This window comes from Schistocerca piceifrons, chromosome X, assembly GCF_021461385.2.
Source record: "Schistocerca piceifrons isolate TAMUIC-IGC-003096 chromosome X, iqSchPice1.1, whole genome shotgun sequence".
NCBI classification, from domain to species: domain Eukaryota; kingdom Metazoa; phylum Arthropoda; class Insecta; order Orthoptera; family Acrididae; genus Schistocerca; species Schistocerca piceifrons.
In genome coordinates this window covers 348,742,879-348,765,112 of record NC_060149.1, presented here as the reverse complement: position 1 = coordinate 348,765,112, position 22,234 = coordinate 348,742,879, and the positions used below count along the sequence as shown (strand labels likewise).

At 42.1% G+C, this 22,234-nt stretch overlaps 1 protein-coding gene across 1 annotated transcript in view; it reads left to right on the top strand.

Moving 5' to 3' along the window:
* The window catches only part of LOC124721954 (katanin p60 ATPase-containing subunit A-like 1), a 210,563-nt gene that overhangs the window by 109,605 nt on the left and 78,724 nt on the right, over positions 1-22,234 (top strand). The window contains exon 4 of the mRNA XM_047247120.1: positions 3,819-3,960. Coding sequence (XP_047103076.1) covers positions 3,819-3,960 — 142 coding nt within the window. The remainder of the gene's footprint in view (positions 1-3,818; positions 3,961-22,234) is intronic.

Here is a 22,234-nt window from a genome sequence, read left to right as displayed (position 1 = left end):
AATTAAAATCACACCTCTCGACGCACAGGAGAAACAGCACTAAACACAACACTGACGTGGTACTCTGACAGTGATCAAAACGGTGAATCTGCCAGGCGCAAGGAGATGAGGGAGACCGGGAGGGTGGGAGGGGAAGAGAGGGGGGAGATCGACGGGGGCGCGCCGAAGAGGGCCAGCCAGGTAGGGAGGGATGTGGGAAGGAAAGAGGCAAGTATGGGGTGCAGGGTCTCAGGGGGGGGGGGGGGGCGGAAGGAGGAAAATCCGCTCTGGGAGAAGGAGGGAAGAGGAAAAAGGGGACCCTGGGAAGGGGGGGGGGGGGCAAGGCCAGGTTATAGTTGGAAGGAAGGGTAGATGCTACGGCGAAGTTCATCATCCGGGAGGGGGAGGCGCTGGAAATTGCCCTGATGAAGGAGATGGAGGGTGTGGAGGTGGAGAGAAGGAGGGATACAGTGATAGAGGCGCGGCAATGGGCGGGGGGTGAGTACAAATTTTTAATTATGGAAATATTTGTTTCATTCGTCTTCCTTATTTCGCTCTAGCTACTCTGAGGTAGTGAGACAGAAAAGCTCATTCTAAGTGGAATCTTGTTCTCTTTCTTTGTTTATTTTAATAAGATGTAACATAAGAGGGGTGTTAGATAAGCAATACGACACTTTCTTCGGCCAATTTCAGATGAAAAAATGTGGAATTTGTTGTGGGACATTGTGGAATATTCCCGCTTCAGCCCATATAGTTCATGACGTTCCGATAGATGGTGCCCCTGTACGCAACCTTCTAAACTATATCGGTAACTGACCAGGAAAGTACTTGGGCTCGAACAAACAGATCTGTATGAACGTTTGGTTACAGGACCATTATGTACCACTGAGTGTGCTGGTGGGTGTCGTTTTTCTGCAAAACTCTGCAGTCATGCTCTAGATATCACTGTAGATGTAATTGTAGATGCCATACGCAATGCAGCAATCTTAACTATAAATGTAAATGCGGAATGTCAATAAAATGCTCCGAGCAATACGAATGACTGCAAAACGCACAGTGAAGAAATGCAAGTTGATCGCATGGCGTTTTTGCACATTCTATAATATCAGTGTTGAAGGCCACGTCAGTGACACTTTTGAAGTTGTTGGATGGCTCACCAATATCGTAGCCAGCGTTCTGCCACGTGTAACGAAGCTTTGGTCTGTATACTCCCGCAGATAAGTTATTGTAAATGACAGAATGCATATTCTTGATAAAGAATCTGCTGTGCAATTTCGGCTGCATATTACTGGAACGTAGTTTAATATAGTCTGTTATTGTCTTGGCATATGTTTTATATTGCCTAAAGAAATACACATCCAGAGGTTGTGCATATTTTGTAGTTTTAGGCGGAATGATTTTTAAATCTACATGTTTTCCACCAGATGCTTCCAGTAGTACTCGTTCGTCCTTATGTCCAGACCGGCAGTCACAAAGTACTAATGACTTTCTCGACAAATGTGGATTCAAAACTGACAGAAAAAACGTCTTCAGATGTTGTTTCGTCATCTTCCCACTCACACTTGCATCGACGACGACATTTGGAGGGCACCGCGTTTCTATTTCCCTTGACACGCGGGGTCCAAACTTTCCACTGGATTCGTGGAAGGAAATATAGAGTTTGTCTGCCAATCGTCCGTCCATTGATATAGCAATATCGATCGTGTAACTATGTGTTGCACAGTTAACTGATTGCAACATCGCGACAGTGTTTCTCTCCCCTTTCAAGGATAGTGTTCTGTCACAAGAAAGTTCATAGCTGAGCTGACTCTGATCACAGTTCCATACAGAACTAATATCGATATTTTCTCTCGTGATATGCTCATTGGCGTCAGCAACAAACGTTTGAGCTCTTTCAATCAGCTCTTCTTCGTCATCCTTATCTTTTCGTGCTTGGAGCACAGTGATACGGCGTGATGTTATCCTAAACTCCTTTTTCAAATTAGTAATAAATCCTAGTGAAACTGTAAAGTTTCTACACCCGAGATTTCGCGCTACGTCCAATGCCCAATGTTGTAAATGCCAATAGTGAACGGCGGAACCGCATTCTCGCGCTTCATCGAATTTCGCCATTACACGCTCCTTGATGGTCTTGAACAGCAGTGTACGATTTCCTTTGAAAACTGTATTTCCTTCTCTTTTCTTTGCCACGTAATCCAGTATGTTTTTAATATTGCTTTTAGACTTCAGTTTAGGGTATCTTTTCAGAAGCTTGTCGTATGTGTCGAAACCTCTTACGTAATAATCATCGTATATGTTCTCCAGTGTGTTGTCATCAAACGCCGTGATGATACTTGCAACTTTAACCTTCTGCTTGGGAGACAGTTGGTATTCACTGTCACTGCTTCCATCGCCTCTTCCCGCACTTGCCGTAGCACTACCGTTTGCAATGAGTTGTTCGTCATTATCATTCCTATCATCATCATTATGTGTTAGTGTTACAACAGTATCTGTTTTTAACTTATGCTCATATTTCTGCACTATAACAGATACCAGAAAACATGCGAATGATCGTCTTCTGCCGGCCGGGGTAGCCAAGCGGTTATAGGCGCTACGGTCTGGAACCGCGCGAACGCTACGGTCGCAGGTTCGAATCCTGCCTCGGGCATGGATGTGTGTGATGTCCTTAGGTTAGATGGGTTTAAGTAGTTCTAAGTTCTAGGGGACTCATCTCAACCAATCGCAATACATTAGCAGGATTGATTACCAATCGCCGAGCCATCTGACGCTTCAATACACAAATAATGTCACAAAACGCAACTTCAGAGGCACACCGCACCGTCCCTACTGGTCCCGACTGGCGTACCGGCAGGTCAGTGTGCAATGCGGCATGGCATACGCAGAGGCCTCTAACGGACGACTGCAGAGTTTTGCAGATGCGGGAGTATCACTAGTGCAACAACAGACCTTTACATTATTTCTCACACGATTTTGGTGTATTTGTGTTTGTTCGGGCCCAAGTACTTTCCTGGTGAGTCGCGTTCTAAGCAGAAAGCTGTCACTGAGTTTCTTTTGGCGGAAAACCAGAGCATCGCAGATGCTCATAGGTGCTTGCAGTATGCCTACGGAGACCTGGCTGTGACTAAGGCACGGTGACTTGTTAAGCTAGGCATCTGTCAACATCGCAACGAGGTCGTGCAAAGCTGTTCCATCTCATCCATACCGGCTAACCGCACACATCTGTGACTCCTACAATACTGGAACACGCAGACATTCTCATTCGAGGTTATCGACGGATCACAAACACTTCGCTACTCAACTGAACGTCTCTGTTGGTAGTGCTGACACAGTTGTCCACCATCTGGGGTACTCAGAGGTTTGTGCCCACAGGGTTTCGCGTCACCTAATAGAAGACCATAAAGAGCTTCCATCTATGGCTAATGATGGATGCACTCCACAGGAAGCAATACGTGGATGATGTGGAGGTTATGACACAGCAAGACGTTGGTCCTAACTTACACCAGTGGAGTGCTACCATGGGAGCTTACAGGCCCTCCCAGTAGGGTGGCGTAAGATTACCGCATTGAAAGGAGATTATGTTAAAAAAATAGGGTTATATAGCCAAGAGAGTGGAGAAATAATATGGTGTATTGGAATCCCGAATAAAACCAACCTGCTTTCAGAAAAAAATAAGTTGCTTTACTTACTGAACGTCCCTAGTATTTAATAAATAAAGTAACAGGACCACTGTTTAAATGAAAGTATTGTAATTTTCTGATTTGCATAGAACATAACTCTATTATATGTTTATGTAACAATTCATTACAAGTCCTTTGTTGGTGTACTCTGACTTCAAACAGGTCATACTTCAAACACCTCTACACAGAAAAGTGAAGCGCCATCTGGGTTCAATAGAATGCCAGCCGACCAGTGGGTAGCCTCACTTCGCAGACGGGATCCAGATTTGCAGCCAGCTTTACCTGCAATAACACCTCAAACACGGTACGTCCACGGACACCAAATTCAATCGCCGCACGAGTAATGTTTCCTGGACTGGTATTTTCTTGTAATTCTATTGCACTGCTCTAAGATCTAGGCTACACTACATTAAACAGAGCTAAAGTACAGCTGTGTGAACTGACATTCTACTCTGTGGTCACAGGTGAAATTTTCTCGGCCTACCACAAATACGACTTACATATCAATGACATTTTGTATTTCTTATGTTAATACGTGTAAGCTGAATATGAACTTGATATGCAGAATTGTTCTTTGTGCAGCTTTTTATAGCAGTCGTACATGTTTTGTTGCAGTTGTTGAAATGGAATACTGGTTCACCGTAAATATTGTAGGGTTAATCTTTCCTACTATTTTAGAAATCGGCAGTGGCAATTCGTCTAAGATTGATGAAGGCTTATAAGGACTGAGTTTCTTCATTTTCAAGGGATCAGGAGTAAACGACTGAACTCAAACATGACCATACAACTTCTAAAGATTATCTAATGTATCGAAACTGAACCACAGTTGAAAACATCCATATAACGTGTAAAGGTGAATGAAATACTTTACCTCATATGTATATGGTGTAAAAGTGGAGATTATAGTTTCAGTGGAAAACTGTGACAACCTTTATGTAATGCTAGCTGAGAAACCCAGCATTTCTTGGGTATTCATTTACACCTAACGGTCTACCCGACGGGAGGCCTTCGTCACACGACATTTCCATTTATACCTGTGCCCGAGACTTCGTACGTGCGGAATTTTTTGTCGCATAAGGTTCGATGTTCAAATACACACACACACACACACACACACACACACACACATACACACACACACACACACACACACACACATGCGCGAGGGAGGACTCGAACCTCCGACGGGAGGGGCCGCGCAATCTGTGCATGGCGCCTCAAAGCCGAGTGGAGGGCCTGAATCAGAGGCTGAGACGGTTCTGCGACCGTGTGGGCTGCAGATTCCTCGACTTGCGTCATAGGGTGGTGGGGTTTCGGGTTCCGCTGGATAGGTCAGGAGTCCACTACACGCAACAAGCGGCTACACGGGTAGCAGGGGTTGTGTGGTGTGGGCTGGGCGGTTTTTTAGGTTAGATGGCCTTGGGCAAGTACAGAAAGGGCAACAGCCTCAACGGGTGCGGGGCAAAGTCAGGACATGCGGGGACCAAGCAGCAATCGGTATTGTAATTGTCAACTGTCGAAGCTGCGTTGGTAAAGTACCGGAACTTCAAGCGCTGATAGAAAGCACCGAAGCTGAAATCGTTATAGGTACAGAAAGCTGGCTTAAGCCAGAGATAAATTCTGCCGAAATTTTTACAAAGGTACAGACGGTGTTTAGAAAGGATAGATTGCATGCAACCGGTGGTGGAGTGTTCATCGCTGTTAGTAGTAGTTTATCCTGTAGTGAAGTAGAAGTGGATAGTTCCTGTGAATTATTATGGGTGGAGGTTACACTAAACAACCGAACTAGGTTAATAATTGGCTCCTTTTACCGACCTCCCGACTCAGCAGCATTAGTGGCAGAACAACTGAGAGAAAATTTGGAATACATTTCACATAAATTTTCTCAGCATGTTATAGTCTTAGGTGGAGATTTCAATTTACCAGATATAGACTGTGACACTCAGATGTTTAGGACGGGTGGTAGGGACAGAGCATCGAGTGACATTATACTGAGTGCACTATCCGAAAATTACCTCGAGCAATTAAACAGAGAACCGACTCGTGGAGATAACATATTGGACCTACCGATAACAAACAGACCCGAACTTTTCGAATCTGTATGTACAGAACAGGGAATCAGTGATCATAAGGCCGTTGCAGCATCCCTGAATATGGAAGTTAATAGGAATATAAAAAAAGGGAGGAAGGTTTATCTGTTTAGCAAGAGTAATAGAAGGCAGATTTCAGACTACCTAACAGATCAAAACGAAAATTTCTGTTCCGACACTGACAATGTTGAGTGTTTATGGAAAAAGTTCAAGGCAATCGTAAAATGCGTTTTAGACAGGTACGTGCCGAGTAAAACTGTGAGGGACGGGAAAAACCCACCGTGGTACAACAACAAAGTTAGGAAACTACTGCGAAAGCAAAGAGAGCTCCACTCCAAGTTTAAACGCAGCCAAAACCTCTCAGACAAACAGAAGCTAAACGATGTCAAAGTTAGCGTAAGGAGGGCTATGCGTGAAGCGTTCATTGAATTCGAAAGTAAAATTCTATGTACCGACTTGACAGAAAATCCTAGGAAGTTCTGGTCTTACGTTAAATCAGTAAGTGGCTCGAAACAGCATATCCAGACACTACGGGATGATGATGGCATTGAAACAGAGGATGACACGCGTAAAGCTGAAATACTAAACACCTTTTTCCAAAGCTGTTTCACAGAGGAAGACCGCACTGCAGTTCCTTCTCTAAATCCTCGCACAATCGAAAAAATGGCTGACATCGAAATAAGTGTCCAAGGAATAGAAAAGCAACTGGAATCACTCAATAGAGGAAAGTCCACTGGACCTGACGGGATACCAATTCGACTCTACACAGAGTACGCGAAAGAACTTGCCCCCCTTCTAACAGCCGTGTACCGCAAGTCTCTAGAGGAACGGAGGGTTCCAAATGATTGGAAAAGAGCACAGATAGTCCCAGTCTTCAAGAAGGGTCGTCGAGCAGATGCGCAAAACTATAGACCTATATCTCTTACGTCGATCTCTTGTAGAATTTTAGAACATGTTTTTTGCTCGCGTATCATGTCATTTCTGGAAACCCAGAATCTACTATGTAGGAATCAACATGGATTCAGGAAACAGCGATCGTGTGAGACCCAACTCGCCTTATTTGTTCATGAGACCCAGAAAATATTAGATACAGGCTCCCAGGTAGATGCTATTTTTCTTGACTTCCGGAAGGCGTTCGATACAGTTCCGCACTGTCGCCTGATAAACAAAGTAAGAGCCTACGGAATATCAGACCAGCTGTGTGGCTGGATTGAAGAGTTTTTAGCAAACAGAACACAGCATGTTGTTATCAATGGAGAGACGTCTACAGACGTTAAAGTAACCTCTGGCGTGCCACAGGGGAGTGTTATGGGACCATTGCTTTTCACAATATATGTAAATGACTTAGTAGATAGTGTCGGAAGTTCCATGCGGCTTTTCGCGGATGATGCTGTAGTATACAGAGAAGTTGTTGCATTAGAAAATTGTAGCGAAATACAGGAAGATCTGCAGCGGATAGGCACTTGGTGCAGGGAGTGGCAACTGACCCTTAACATAGACAAATGTAATGTATTGCGAATACATAGAAAGAAGGATCCTTTATTGTATGATTATATGATAGCGGAACAAACACTGGTAGCAGTTACTTCCGTAAAATATCTGGGAGTATGCGTACGGAACGATTTGAAGTGGAATGATCATATAAAACTAATTGTTGGTAAGGCGGGTACCAGGTTGAGATTCATTGGGAGAGTGCTTAGAAAATGTAGTCCATCAACAAAGGAGGTGGCTTACAAAACACTCGTTCGACCTATACTTGAGTATTGCTCATCAGTGTGGGATCCGTACCAGGTCGGGTTGACGGAGGAGATAGAGAAGATCCAAAGAAGAGCGGCGCGTTTCGTCACTGGGTTATTTGGTAACCGTGATAGCGTTACGGAGATGTTTAATAAACTCAAGTGGCAGACTCTGCAAGAGAGGCGCTCTGCATCGCGGTGTAGCTTGCTCGCCAGGTTTCGAGAGGGTGCGTTTCTGGATGAGGTATCGAATATATTGCTTCCCCCTACTTATACCTCCCGAGGAGATCACGAATGTAAAATTAGAGAGATTAGAGCGCGCACGGAGGCTTTCAGACAGTCGTTCTTCCCGCGAACCATACGCGACTGGAACAGGAAAGGGAGGTAATGACAGTGGCACGTAAAGTGCCCTCCGCCACACACCGTTGGGTGGCTTGCGGAGTATCAATGTAGATGTAGATGTAGAAACCACGCGGCCACTCCGCGCGGCAAGACTTCGATGTATACACTGTTTGAAGTAATATGATACGAGACATGAACGGAGAGGTTGTTTACTTGACTAATACAGGAGAGAGTCACATAGAGTTGCCAATGAAAAAGCAGCTGACAATAAGGTCAATACCCAAAACACACAGCGTCTGGCCTCGTACTTTGTTTACGGTCATGGCATAACATAAGCTTACGAAGAATTGTACATGTTTAAAGCGAAATCGTGAATTGACAGGAATAAGTGAGATTCAGGGTATGAACACTCACTCGCCTGTGTTATTTTCCGTCAAAATTTCCGCTTCTATAATGTTACGTTGAAGAAAAGTTCTGAGGAGCGAGATGATAATGTATGACGCTCTCCATCAGAGTTATGTTGAACTTCACCTGCAGAGTAGCTTCCAGAGAACGAGTTACAGTATGATGTTCAAATACACACACACACACACACACAGGCGCGCGCGGGCGCGCGCGCGCACGCGCATGCCCGAGGGAGGACTCGAACCTCCGATGGGAGGGGCCCTAAGGTGAGACCAGTGAGCTCAAAGAAGAAAAATCTAGATCCTGCAGCAAGTCCCACTTCGTAATCTTCACTGGATTCTTGAGACCGTTTTCAGAAAGACTCGACCGTTTTCGTAAACAAAACGAAATCAAAATGTAATGGTTCAAATGGCTCTGAGCACTATGGGACTCAACACCTTAGGTCATAAGTCCCCTAGAACTTAGAACTACTTAAACCTAACTAACATAAGAACATCACACACACCCATGCCCGAGGCAGGATTCGAACCTGCGACCGTAGCAGTCCCGCAGTTCCGGACTGCAGCGCCAGAACCGCCAGACCACCGCGGCCGGCAAAATGTAATGAGTACCCAAATCACATAGCAAATTTAATAAATTCGTCTTTCCTAGCAAAGAACGTAAGTCAAACCTATCGAAAGAAGCAAAGCAATATCGTTCAGTTTTAAATTCACAAACGGAAACCAGTAAATCCATATATACGTAGTAAATTCGCTGTTGATTTGTATTTGTAAAGATGAGACTGTATCGCATAACTCTGTCACTGACCTGAACTGAAAATCAAAGCCAGCGAGATATACGGGCCGTGCAACGAACTTGGGCATCACACTAGTAGTCTTGCTTACCAAACTTCGCGACACTCGGCTCCGTGATTGAAAAGATACCTACTATAGTCCTAATTTTGTCGTGTGCCATCGAGAACTTACATGCATTTTTACGCGCAGTTAAAAAGAAAGAAAAAAACTGACAGCACCATCTATTGGTTCTTTGGTGTACAACCAAACTAACAGCGCAGTCTATTTGTTGTTTGGTGTACTAAACCGTGATGATTTAACATCCGAACTCCTAAGGTGAGACAAGTGAGCTCAAAGAAGAAAAATCTAGAGGCAGCACTATTAATCCAGTCAAATTGCAGATATACCTTGCAAAATGTGGGGTAAAAGATTTTATTTTTTTAACTCCTTCATATTGTTGGAAAGGTTACAAAACCAAGTGTTGCCAACAAAATTACTCTTGGGAAAGCTTTCTGCAGTCAAAAAACTTCGAAAATTTCAGACTTTTTTCAGTTTTTTCAAAATATCTCAGTTTCATTTGCTCCTATCGCTTTAACGTCTATTTTCTTTTTTAAAGAGCACAAAATTCTCTACAAATTTGATTCTTGCCATTTTTTTCTACTCCCAGTATCTAAGGCGCTACAGCGCGTCAAAAAATACCAATTTTTCAAATTTTGAGCATAGTGCCAACATACCTTATTTTTGAACACTATTTTTTCAGTTTCTGTTTGTGTAGTATAAATACACGATACTTCATGCCATATGTTGGAATTTACCACCTCACTTTCAGGTATTCAATTTCTCTGTATGCAACATGAGGATTGCTGGGCAACCAACTATTGTGATTCTTACATCACTACCTGAAGTTCACTATGGGCCACCTCAGCCCTGGTATTTGTAAAACTATAAATATAAATGTGCATCATTAAAGACACACACACATACACACACACACACACACACACACACACACACACACACACACAAAATAAATTGTCCCAGGAAACTGAACTATTATTAGTGCAATAGGCAACCTAATTAGGTAGGTAATTATTCTTGTGTGTAAAGGCCACACAGTTGACATTAAAAATAAGTAGCTTTATTACAATTAAAATACATTGTCAGTTACTAAAAAATGTTGACAATTCTGGGTTTGTAATACTTGTAATATCGCACTTTAGCGCACTTGACACAGGTATGAGCATCACTTCCAACGTTTTGATGGGCCAGGTTCCTCAGTGTCACCAGAAATACTTTGAGTTACGGATTCAGGGTCTGTACATAGAGTTGATCCCAGATTGACCTCTTCTTTAAACAGCGAGTCAGCCTCAGCAAGTTCGTTGATTTCGTCAGCGGTTTCCTCAACATCCTCAACATCTTCTTCACTGTCTTCATATAAAAATTTTGGCACGTTTTCGCAGTGGACCCCAATACACTTCTTGCAAATTGAAGAACATTTCAAACCCGCTTTTCTGCAGGAGCGCGCTTCGCCACAGTTCAGCTTGCATGAGCATGAAACAATGTGAAGAAGTGCTTCAGGTGCTGGATCTTGGCTCATTATAACGAATATTGGACCGTGGTCACTGTGATTCCAGCCCCATTTCTCAGGAGGTTTCCAGTTTCCCATCCAACTTTGGACTTGGTAAGTCCGCAACGAATGATGTTGTGCAGCATCTTGTGTAGATGGCAACCGTGCAAGATTCAGTTTGCTTTTTGTGGCACACTTGGCAAATAGCTGGTACCGCAAATGGTCTAGTGTGTCGGAACTGCTGACACCTCCACTATACAATGCGATAATAACCTGTTCTCCTGCTGTTATTATTTCTTCACTGGTAGCATGTGGTTTATTGAACGTGCAAAGTGCTGAGGTTAGGTGTTCATTTTTCGCAACAATATTGCAGCACTTAATTTGTCCTTGACCAAAAAAAGCGGATGTTGCACCACATCCGCTAAAGGCGTGAGTGAACAGAATATATTCACTGTCAAACTTGTAAGATGCAGTGGAAAACCACCTGTCTTCTGCATTTCCTCTTCCGGGCTTTAAGAAAAATAAGTTTTCAATGCCTTGCCCCAAACCGGTCATGAGCAATAGCAGATCAACATCATCTCCTACAATGACAACACTTCCAAAATCTTTGGTTCTTGAAATGCCAGATGTTACAATCATAACGTCAGCATCTTCTTGTGCCTGGCTTTGAAGCTGTTTCAGCCATCACCAAATCGTCACCATATTTCTGGAAAAGGCGAGCCTTGACAGTTCGAATATCAGGACGAGATGATGTGGGTATTTGCTCTAACAGATCGTCCATAGAAAACTGACATTCTTCCGTGCTGGTTTCCAGGTAGGCAAATATAGCCTCCATGCCTTCATCTACTTGTGTTGCAGGTCGGTTACCTCGATTCGGTCCAGTAGCTGAAACACGGTGAAAGAACTTTCTGTAACAAAATCTGTGGTATCGCCCATCTGCAGCAACCAAATCATTTACATTTTGAATCCGCTCTATCACTTGTTGACCAAATTCATCACCACGTCGTTTAGCCTGTTCTAATACTGTCGATTGCATTTCCAATTTCATTACTTTGTAAACAAAATTTCGTTTGGCATATGGCAATCTTAACTGCTTGGTTAAAAAGTCATCAGAATTGCCTTTTGCAAATAAGAAGCATTTCTCTTAGAAATTGAACTGACCTTTTACCTGTGACCGACGTAGCACGCCTGTTGGTTCCTGAGGATGTAGAAGGCTAGCTGCTATCATTCTCTCATTAATGTACTTCTTGTAGCATGCTTCACGCAACATCACTTCACTGAGCGTTTTCAAAAACGGGTGTGGGCAGACTCTCTGCGTTTAGCACTACAATCGATAAGTGTGCTCAGTCCTTTCTTTTTCACAAATGGTTCAAATGGCTCTGAGCACTATGAGACTTAACATCAGTCCCCTAGAACTTAGAACTACTTAAACCTAACTAACCTAAGGACATCACACACATCCATGCCCGAGGCATGATTCGAACCTGCGACCGTAGCGGTCGCGCGGTTCCAGACTGAAGCGCCTAGAACCGCACGGCCACATCGGCCGGCTTCTTTTTCATATTGCGTCCACCACTCACCACAGTTTTTTCGCAAATGAAACACAAATTCATGTCAGACATACTCATTTTCAGCACCACAACATATACTGAATGGAAGCGACTCTAAACTGTAAGACCCTTATTGTTGTGTGCCAAAAGCTGTCAGCGCGCTGTGAACAATCACCAGAGATAATTGCCTTCCGCCCGCCAAAGAATAAATACGCTTTTGCCCGCTAAAGAACAATTCCTACATACTTTTTCTTATAACTGATCATTAACGTCAATCAACTGTAGAAAATGTACGGCACCTGCATGCAATCGTATTACATATTGTAACATAAATAAACTTCACGCAATCCGACGTGAATGTGTTCGTAGTTACTGAATATGATGCTGTTTGTCCTGGCCCTGCAGCAGAGTGAGATGGTAAATTCCAATGAATAACATGATGAGTAATATGTTTATACTACACATATAGAAACTGAAATAACAGTGTTCAAAAATTAGGTAATTTACCACTTTGCTCAAAATTTGAAAAATTGGTAATTTTTGACGCGCTGTAGCGCCTTAGATACTGGGAGTAGAAAAAAATGGTAACAACCAAGTTTGTAGAGAATTTTGTGCTCTCTAAAAAAGAAAATAGACGTTAAAGCGATAGGAGCAAATGAAATTGAGGTATTTTGAAAAAACTGAAAAAGTATGAAATTTTCGAAGTTTTTTAACTGCAGAAAGTTTTCCCACGAGAAATTTTGTTGGCAAAACTTAGTTTTGTACCCTTTCTAACAATATGAACGAGTTAAAAAAATAAAATCTTCTACCCCACCTTTTGCAAGGAACAGGCTTTTTTCTGACAATTTTACTGGACTATATGTGTTACGAAATCTTGACGCTCGACATCTTTAGCCGCCATTTTGCTGAACGTATATCTGTCTCTCCCTATCCAACTGTCAGTATACAGCTGTCCCGCAAGTAGAAGAGTAAAATTTTATTTTGCCATCATTATGTGCACAAAACATCGCATTTTATCTGAATTAAGTATTTTTGACATCCCTGATTGCTGAGTCTGGCAATTAATTGACCAGGAAGCATTAAATACCTACAGAAAATAAAGAACAGTAGCCTACTGTTTAAAAATATCCTCTTCACATTATCAGCTGAAAAACTGTAAAGCAAAACTTCCTTGAAGTCACAGCAATTCTGTAATTTGATTGTAACTATTATTACATGTTTCGTTAAAGTCTGACGACCTTCATACGAAAAAAAATGCACTATGTAGGGAGTTGGTGGGGCTAGTACAGATAGTTTTTATATTTCACGATTTATCTCGAAACAATTTGAGGCAGATTTTTAAGATTTAATGTATTTCGATTAACCAGTTTTCATACTAAAAGAATCATTAAAGTGATTCTATGTTTCTTCAATAGTTTGATCACCAAATGGAAAAATCTAAACAAATGCAATCTGTCCACATTTACTCCATTGTAAAGTGTTGACATTAACTGAAATGGCATAGGGTAAAAGTTGATACCGTTTTTATACATATAAATAAGACCAGTTTTCCCAAAACAAAAAGATCACTTAATTAAAATTATTTTGTGTCCACTTTTACCATCCCCATTCTCCTCTATTTAAACAAAAGTTTTGGAATGATAAAACCTCTGATACTTTGATCTCGCTTTTGTGGAAAGGGTGAAAAAAACTTAAAAGTAAATAATTTTCAGTTCAACATTAATTTATATTTTTCATTTACGTTAGACATTTGAAAACAAAATAATTTTTGTGAGCTTCTGTCGAACAGAACAGTTTTTTCCATTGACCTTATTTGTTACATTTTTTTGCATTTGCTCTTAATCTAACTCCAATATACACTGACGCAATTTCTTTAATAAGTTTTGTTTCGTGCATGTCGTCTAGGTCAAATACAGAATTTACAGAATGTGCATTAGGTCCAAAAATATTTTTTTCATTAATAGAAAAATGGTGAGACACCGAATTTACGAACTGGGAATAAACTTTACCGAAATCTTCCACATTTGCAAACACACGAAACTTCTTCTCACAATAAACAATAATTTTGTAAATTGCAAACTTAATTCCTCTCCTAGAAACCTGCTGAGTGAAAGCAGTTGGGTCAGACAAAGGCTTCCTACAATATGTGTGGTCACTTACTTTGTCATTACCAAAAATTAACAAACTAGCACACTCACAACACTTCAAATTTTTTAACATTTTTAACTACAAATCCTTCTACGTAATACAAAATATTATTAACCTAATTACTGAGGTTTACGTCATTCAGTCTACTACAATAATCTAAACACTGTCTCAATCAAGCATCTTTTACACTATATTTTCTGTTTGAACATGGCGGTACCTAAAGTGAGCAATTGAAAACACACTGTTTGATTCAAAATCAAGTCTTACATCCAGAGTTTATGCTATTTTTTAATGGCTTTGAGAGCTGACTGGAACTGAATAAATTTTGGATTATTGTTCCAGCCTCTTTTACCTCTAATACATGAAAATAGTAATTCCAGTTGATCTTGAGACACTTTATACGTTAAAAAATGCTGAAATGGGTCTGTGTCATGGGAAAGACATACTGTAGCAAACATTCCTACACTTTTAATAGACAGCAAGAAACGCAGAGCAAATGTCTTAGGGGGATGCCGTAGAATGGATAAATCTTCAATGGAGATAGACTTCAAAAAATATTCCATCTCTTCGCAATAATTATGGCAGAAATTAATGTTGAACTTATGTAAAGGTGGTTTTAAGCCTTTAGCAAAAATATTTCTGCTATTTAACAACTCAAAAAGTTTGTCTACTTTTCCGATAAAAGTAACAGTTGCAGTTGATCCTCGAAAATCTGTATGTTGATGTGACTCAAGAAATTCAGTAGCATCTGCTACACTTGAACACAGGGTTTGAGCAGCAAGAGAGACATTCATCGTCTTATTGTGGAACTTAACATGCTAGTTGGTGACTCAATTAGCAAACTTCAAGCCTTCACTCTCCTGTAGTTCATTTAAATTAACTATGTAGCTCCACTGTGCTTCACCATCAACTATCTGCAAAATCTGTTTCTCAACCTTTCTTGTTGATTTACGCATGTGGCAATGGTCCAAAACTACATAAACATTGCATTCAGCTTAAGGGTGCTTAAAATACGAAATAATATTATCAGGTTCATCGTTGCAGCCCATGTTTTTCAAAGCTTGCAGGTTTACAACTAGGCCGTCACAAGTAACGGACCATACGACTACACCAACTTCATGTAATTTTAGGAGGCATGTATGGATTAATTCAGCTGAAAGTTCAGCTCGAATACTATTTACAAAAAATATGCAACTGGACATTTAAATTTTTTCTGTATGAAACAATTTGGAATACTAATGCTTCTATAGCTAGTTCATTCAAATCTACTGGCTTAATGCCACCAAAATTTACATAACCACTGTTAACTTTTTTAATGTTGTCCCATAAGAATTGTTTATGAATCATCATATTGTCAAAAATTAAAGCACATTCTTTTAAGCAGGGTTTTTTCTCTATATTTTCTTTTAACAAACTGAACACTTCACTGATGAAAGCAGGCTCACAGCTGACAGATGAGATCAAAGATCTGATGCAATTTGGATGGGGCAAACTAAATAATGATCTAACGTATCTATACGCTTTAGGTGAATAAAAATGTAGTGTCGGAGCGAACTGTTTTATAATATCTCAGTATCTTCTTACTTGTTCGTCACACATGGAGTTTTCCAATTCGTTAACGATGAAGTGCAAAGGAAAACCACTAAAACTAAATTTTAAATGATTCTCTATATCATTGTTCAGGTGTCCTTTTTTTTAAGTTCATTAATCAGCTGTGCCATTGTCGAAATGTTTTTGTTTCGTCGGCCTACAGTCATTTGCAATCTTCTTATCTTCTTTCTTAAATTTGTTTTCGATAGTGAAGGGAGGTTTGCCTGAATTCCTTTATTTTCAGCAACTGCTTCAGGAGACTTTTCCAGTTGTACACCTGTGTGATTTACATCCTGCAAGAAAGGAGGTCATTGTAATTTTGCATTCATCACAACAGTTCAAAATTATAAAACCTTCATAAGCAAGCTTAAAACAATAATTATAAATATAGGCCTATTGACGTTTATTTTGTTCAGGCCTATACTATTATAATTAAAAGCTTGTAATATATTCCACTTATTTGAGTACTAGCAGGTTCTTTACGAACCAATTGTCGCCTTGCAGTCGTCTTTCTCTGAATATGTTTCGGAAAATCAAAGATGGATGGGACGGCATCTTCTTTTAACAGTCTTAATGATGCTCCTGGCCTCACTTTATAGCAATTTTCGGTAACGTGTCTGCTGCATATTGTACTGTACGCAGTAGGTGAGCACTTGTCTCTACGAATTGCTTGCGCCCACAATTTCTGCATTTCCGAAAGCGAAAATGGAAACCTGTATAAACAAGAGGCAAATACAGAACTAAATCCAAGAAATATCGTCATCAGTAGTGCAATTTATACATGAAATACAGTGCGGCAGGAACACTAGTTCTAAACAAAAACATAACTTACCTATGAAAATGAACTCCGCTGTCTTTCCTCTAGAGTTCTTTACAACCATAAGCTACTCAATATTTCACCATTATAGCTTCACAAACTTAATAAATCGCTCTCGAATGAATGATTATCAAACAACAGAAAGCACAAAACAACACGACCTACACCCGTACGTACAGAGTTGCCAATCTGATACAAATTGATCGTCACTATTTTCAAGGGTCCAAAGCACAGCAGTTGTGTATCTTGTTTTTATTGAGATCTCTGGGTGGGACCAAGCGAGGTGGCGCAGCAGTTAGCACACTGGCCTCACATTCGGGAGGATGACGGTTCAAACACGCATCCAGCCTTCCTGGTTTAAGTTTTCCATGATTTCTCTAAATTGCTTCAAGAAAATGCCGCGCTAGTTCCTTTGAAACGGCACAGCCGATTTCCTTCCCCATTCTTGCTCCGTCTCTGGTGATCTACACTCATGCTCATAAATTAAGGATAATGCTGATACATGGTGAAACAACGCTCTGTTGGGCAGTTTGCATTTGACCTGCCGTCGTCGCACGGTGGCGCTGGCAGCAGTCCACATACACAGAGGTGTGTTGGTGCATGTCAGAGTACGGTGCAGTGAGTAATTGTGCAGACGTTTCCAGACGCGCTAATGGTGACTGTTGTTGAAAATGGCTCAAAGAACACATATTGATGGCGTTATGAGGGGTAGTATACTAGGGCGACTGGAGGCTGGTCAAACACAGCAGATCGTAGCACAGGCCCTCCGTGTGCCACAAAGTGTGATCTCAAGATTATGGCAACGATTCCAGCAGACAGGAAACGTGTCCAGGCGCTACAGTACGGGACGTCCACAGTGTACAACACCACAAGAATACCGATATCTCACCATCAGTGCCCGCAGACGGCCACGGAGAACTGCAGGTAGCCTTGCTCAGGACCTTACCGCAGCCACTGGAACAGTTGTCTTCAGACACACAGTCTACAGACGACTGAACGGACATGGTTTATTCGGCTGGAGACCTGCAAGGTGCATTCCACTGACCTCCGGTTGCAGGAGCGCCCATAAAGCCTGGTGTCAAGAACACATTACATGGTCATTGGAACAGTGGTCCCAACACAGAGGAGTCCAGGTATAGTCTGAATAGTGATTCTTGCCAGGTTTTCATCTGGCGTGAAGCAGGAACCAGATACCAACCCCTTAATGTCCTTGAAAGGGACCTGTATGGAGATTGTGGTTTGATGGTGTGGGGTGCGATTATGATTGGTGCACGTACACTCCTGCGTGTCTTCGACAGAGAAACTGTAACAGGTCAGGTGTATTGGGACGTCATATTGCACCAGTATGTCCGCCTTTTCAGAGGTGCAGTGGGCCCCACCTCCCTCCTAATGGATGGCCCCACCGAGCTGCTATCATGGAAGAGTACCTTGAAACAGAAGATATCAGGCGAATGGAGTGGCCTGCCTTTTCTCCAGACCTAAACCCCACCGAGCACGTCTGGGATGCTCTCGGTTGACTTATCGCTGCACGTCTTCAAACCCCTGCGACATCCCAGGAGCTCCAACAGCCACTGGTGCAAGAATGAGAGGCTATATCCCAGCAGCTGCTAGACCACCTGATCCAGAGTATGTCAACCCGTTGTGCGGCCTGTGTACATGTGGTTGGTGATCATATCCAATATTGATGTAGGGGTACATGCGCAGGAAACAGTGACGTTTTGTAGCACATGTGTTTCGGGACGGTTTTCTCAACTTATCACCAATACCGTGGACTTACAGATCTGTGTCGTGTGTGTTCCCTATGTGCCTATGCTGTTAGCGGCAGTTTTGTGTAGTGCCACGTTGTGTGGCACCACATTCTGCAATTATCCTTAATTTATGAGCATGAGTGTGGTTGTCGATGGTACATTAAACAATAGTTTGCTCCTCCTCTCCTTTTAGGTGAGCAGACGATTTTGGATAAAACTTTAAATTCCGATATCTTTTTTCCGTGATCCGATTTTAATTAAATAAAGCCGACATGTTGCCAAAGGTCACGCTCAAGTTACCTGTGAAAACCCCATGAAAATTCGTGTAGTAGTTTTGAAAATTAGCATGTACAAACAAACATACATACACGAAGTTTTAGATAAAACTTTAAATCACACTATATTTTTTCCGTTATCTGATATGGATGAAATAAAGTCTGTGCATTGCACCAAGCTACTTTCGTGTTACCTGTGAAAACCCTACGAAAATTCGTCTAATAGTTTTGGAGATTAGCGTGTTTAAATGGAGAAACAGAGAGACATGAGGGTTTCACCATTTTATTATTAACACAAAAGGTTGCCACATATTTTGAATGATTACCAAAATCAAATGCAAAACCGAATTTCCCAACAATGTTTGCATAATTTTGAAAACAATCAAATTGCTTTCATTACTTTCCCAGACAGAACTCAGCATCGTGACAATTTATATTACACAAGTCCAATGGTTTCCTCAATCCATTTTATTAGCTTCATCTTGTAGATAGCAACTTGCATAGTCCCACTTCATGGACCATTTATGCTGTATCTCACCTCTCCTATCAGCCGTTGTTAATAATTGCTGGACGCCAGATCACTGAAGGTAAATTAACAACGATCAGGTATGTGGTGTTGGGAAAACGTTAAATGAAAGAAAGTGAGTTAATAGAGTACCACATACATTAAAAGAAACAAATGCGTTATTCATCTTTTTGCCCAGTGTATCTCAGAGCACGTGGTCTTGGTAGAATTATTGATTGTTTGTTACTGCTTCATATTAGTCCTTGAATACAACGTACGCTACGATCTTCTTCGAGCTGTGAGTGAAGAATTGTGTTATTTTCTCTGGTGGAGAGCGAGGGATCTCTACTGTGGTGTAGGCAGGTACCAGTGACCACTTCTTCACGGTCGGCCACAATCCTGGAGATACAGTCTCTTCGACTGGTAAAAATGTCAGACGGTAGCTAGCCACCACCTGGTATACTAATGCATTCTGTTCCAACCGACAGATGATCATTCGACAAAGACCATCTCTCATCAAAGGTACATTGTGCAATTACAAGCGATAAGCCCGAGGTATAAATGAATCATGCAAAAGGAAGGCTGAGGTAAGTGCCATGTTACTACCTAATTGCAGAGAGGGAGCAAAATCAGGTGTGTGAGAAGCGTTGTGACTGACAGTGTATGGGGGCCGCCAGATGCCAAACCGCTCAATGGTAACAAGCTGGCAATCCCATGTCGTTACGTATCCGATACTGCCGCACACTTATCAGTGTCGAGCTAATATGGCAGAAGTCTGATTGCAGCAATATAAGAAGTTACAAATATTTACCAAAAATGCTAAATTGATTCCAAACATGCTTCAAGTGCATGCTTAAAAGTAATGTATCCGAATTTAAACAAACAGGATGGCACTGCTAGCTTAGTGTGGACTAGAAGTCGCTGCTGAGTGAAAATGTCGGGCAACTGAAGAAGGTCTGATGATGGTTTCAATGACCTCTTTAATGAGGCTTCATTACAATAATTAGTGTGTGGCGTGGGGAGTATGACGGCGTCTCCCTCAGGTTACTGATGGCAGGTTCCGCTGCTGGGCGGCAGGTGCTGCATCGCCAGGTTCCCATATTTCCTCGCTGTAGTGAGTGTGGTTGGCTGCAGCTAACGCAGGGACATTAGCCTGCATCACAGAGAGTATCAGTCTTCTGTCAATACCCTGGCGGGGTCAGACATGACTGGAACCACCTATCATACTCCCAGGATGGTGGTCAAGTGTGGAGTCGCACCTGGTGCCCAGAGGCTTAGGCATCAGACAGCGGTTAATGTCCCAGCTGTGGCAGAAGTATCTGCGTCACTGAGACAGAATAGCATAGCCTCAACGTCATAGCACTAGCCACCTGTTCGAAGACGACAGGCTGCTTTGAGCGTCCTTAAATACTGATTCTCCGTGCTGTTCACCACGGCTAGTGTGCCACACTGAACTGTCTGTAACGTGTCAATGACTTTCCGGCTGTCATAACTGAGTTTCAGTAATTGTGTAGGTTACGTCAAGTGGCACGTGTCGTCTGTCGTCACTGTACTGTTGCGAAGTTGCTGACCGTGCAGCCCCTTTGCCAACTACAAATGAAATAGCGGTGCCCTGGTTTCGTCATGATGCAATTTTTGCTGGTTCCAAGACTCGCTTGTAACTTTATCCCTTTATATTCCTCCCTGCCACGAAGAAAATTCGGCCTCAAATTTTACTGCAATAAAAACACTAGTTATTTACAAATATTTACACTTCGGATTTATTTCCCCACTGATGGTATCACACTGTACATTATTTGCTCGAATTCAGTAGCACTTATTTCTGTGCAGAGGTCTATGTTCAAGGTACACTTTGTCCCTCATATCATTGCTTCTGGTTGATGCCATTGCGACAAGTTTGAACTCATAGATGGAAGTCGGCAGGGATGGGACTGGGTTTACTTTCCACATAAGTTGGTAGTATATGATTCCAGTTACTGTGAAAATTATAGTGGCAACTGAGGTCTACACAGGTGACAGAAGTCATGGGATGCCTCCTAATAACGTGTTGGACCTTCTTTTGCCCCCTGTAGTGCAGCAACTCGGTGTGGCATGGCCACAACAAGTCGTTGGAAATCCCCTGCAGAAATGCTGAGCCGTGCTGCCTCTGTAGCCGTGCATAACTGCGAAAGTGTTGCCAGTGCAGAATTTTGTGCACAAACTGACCTCTCGATTATGTCCCATAAATATTTGATGGCATTCATATCATATGATCTGGATGGCCAAATCATCCACTCGAATTGGCCAAATCATCTACTCCAATTGTCCAGAATGTTCTTCAAACCAATCACGTGGTCGCCGCTGACCTAGGGGTGAATCTTGCGACAGTAATGGCATTCTGGTCATAGAGTAAAGATGAAACGGTACTCCATCCATTTCTACAATATGCCATTCAATGTCAACTTTGGTGTGATGTGCAACCAGGCAGTCTAAACCGAGAATGACCACGTAGCCACTGCCGAACACAGGAAAAACGTCTACACCAACGCAGAAGTTATCTTCCCCAACTCAGAAACCAAATAAAGTTGAACCAGTTGAATCTACAAGACCCCAGCTTATGCTGCTTAGTGACCAACATGGCGGATTCACTTTCACTTTATCAAGTATAGCCTTACTTGCCACAGATACCTGCAATCCGGTGTCTTACAAAAATTTACAAAGTCCCCTTTCATGTAACTGGTCAGAAAAGGGTCTGCCACTGATTTTGCACTTGCGCTGACTTTTACTGGCTGCCTTGTTTAACTGAGAGGAGCGAGGTCTGGCCTTTAGCCATGTTCCATGCCTCTCCGAGTTTCTGTCCATGCAATTCTGTTCAGAATGTCCAAGCCATGTACATATCTGGCACTGCCATTCTCTGCAATCAGGCCTAATATACCCACATGTAAAACATTTAAGATCTGTGTTAAATAGGACCTTATTTTTCAAAGGTTCGGTGACCACATCAGTTTTGGCTAGCACCAACACTGTTTCTGCTGCTTTGTTTAGAGTCTTTG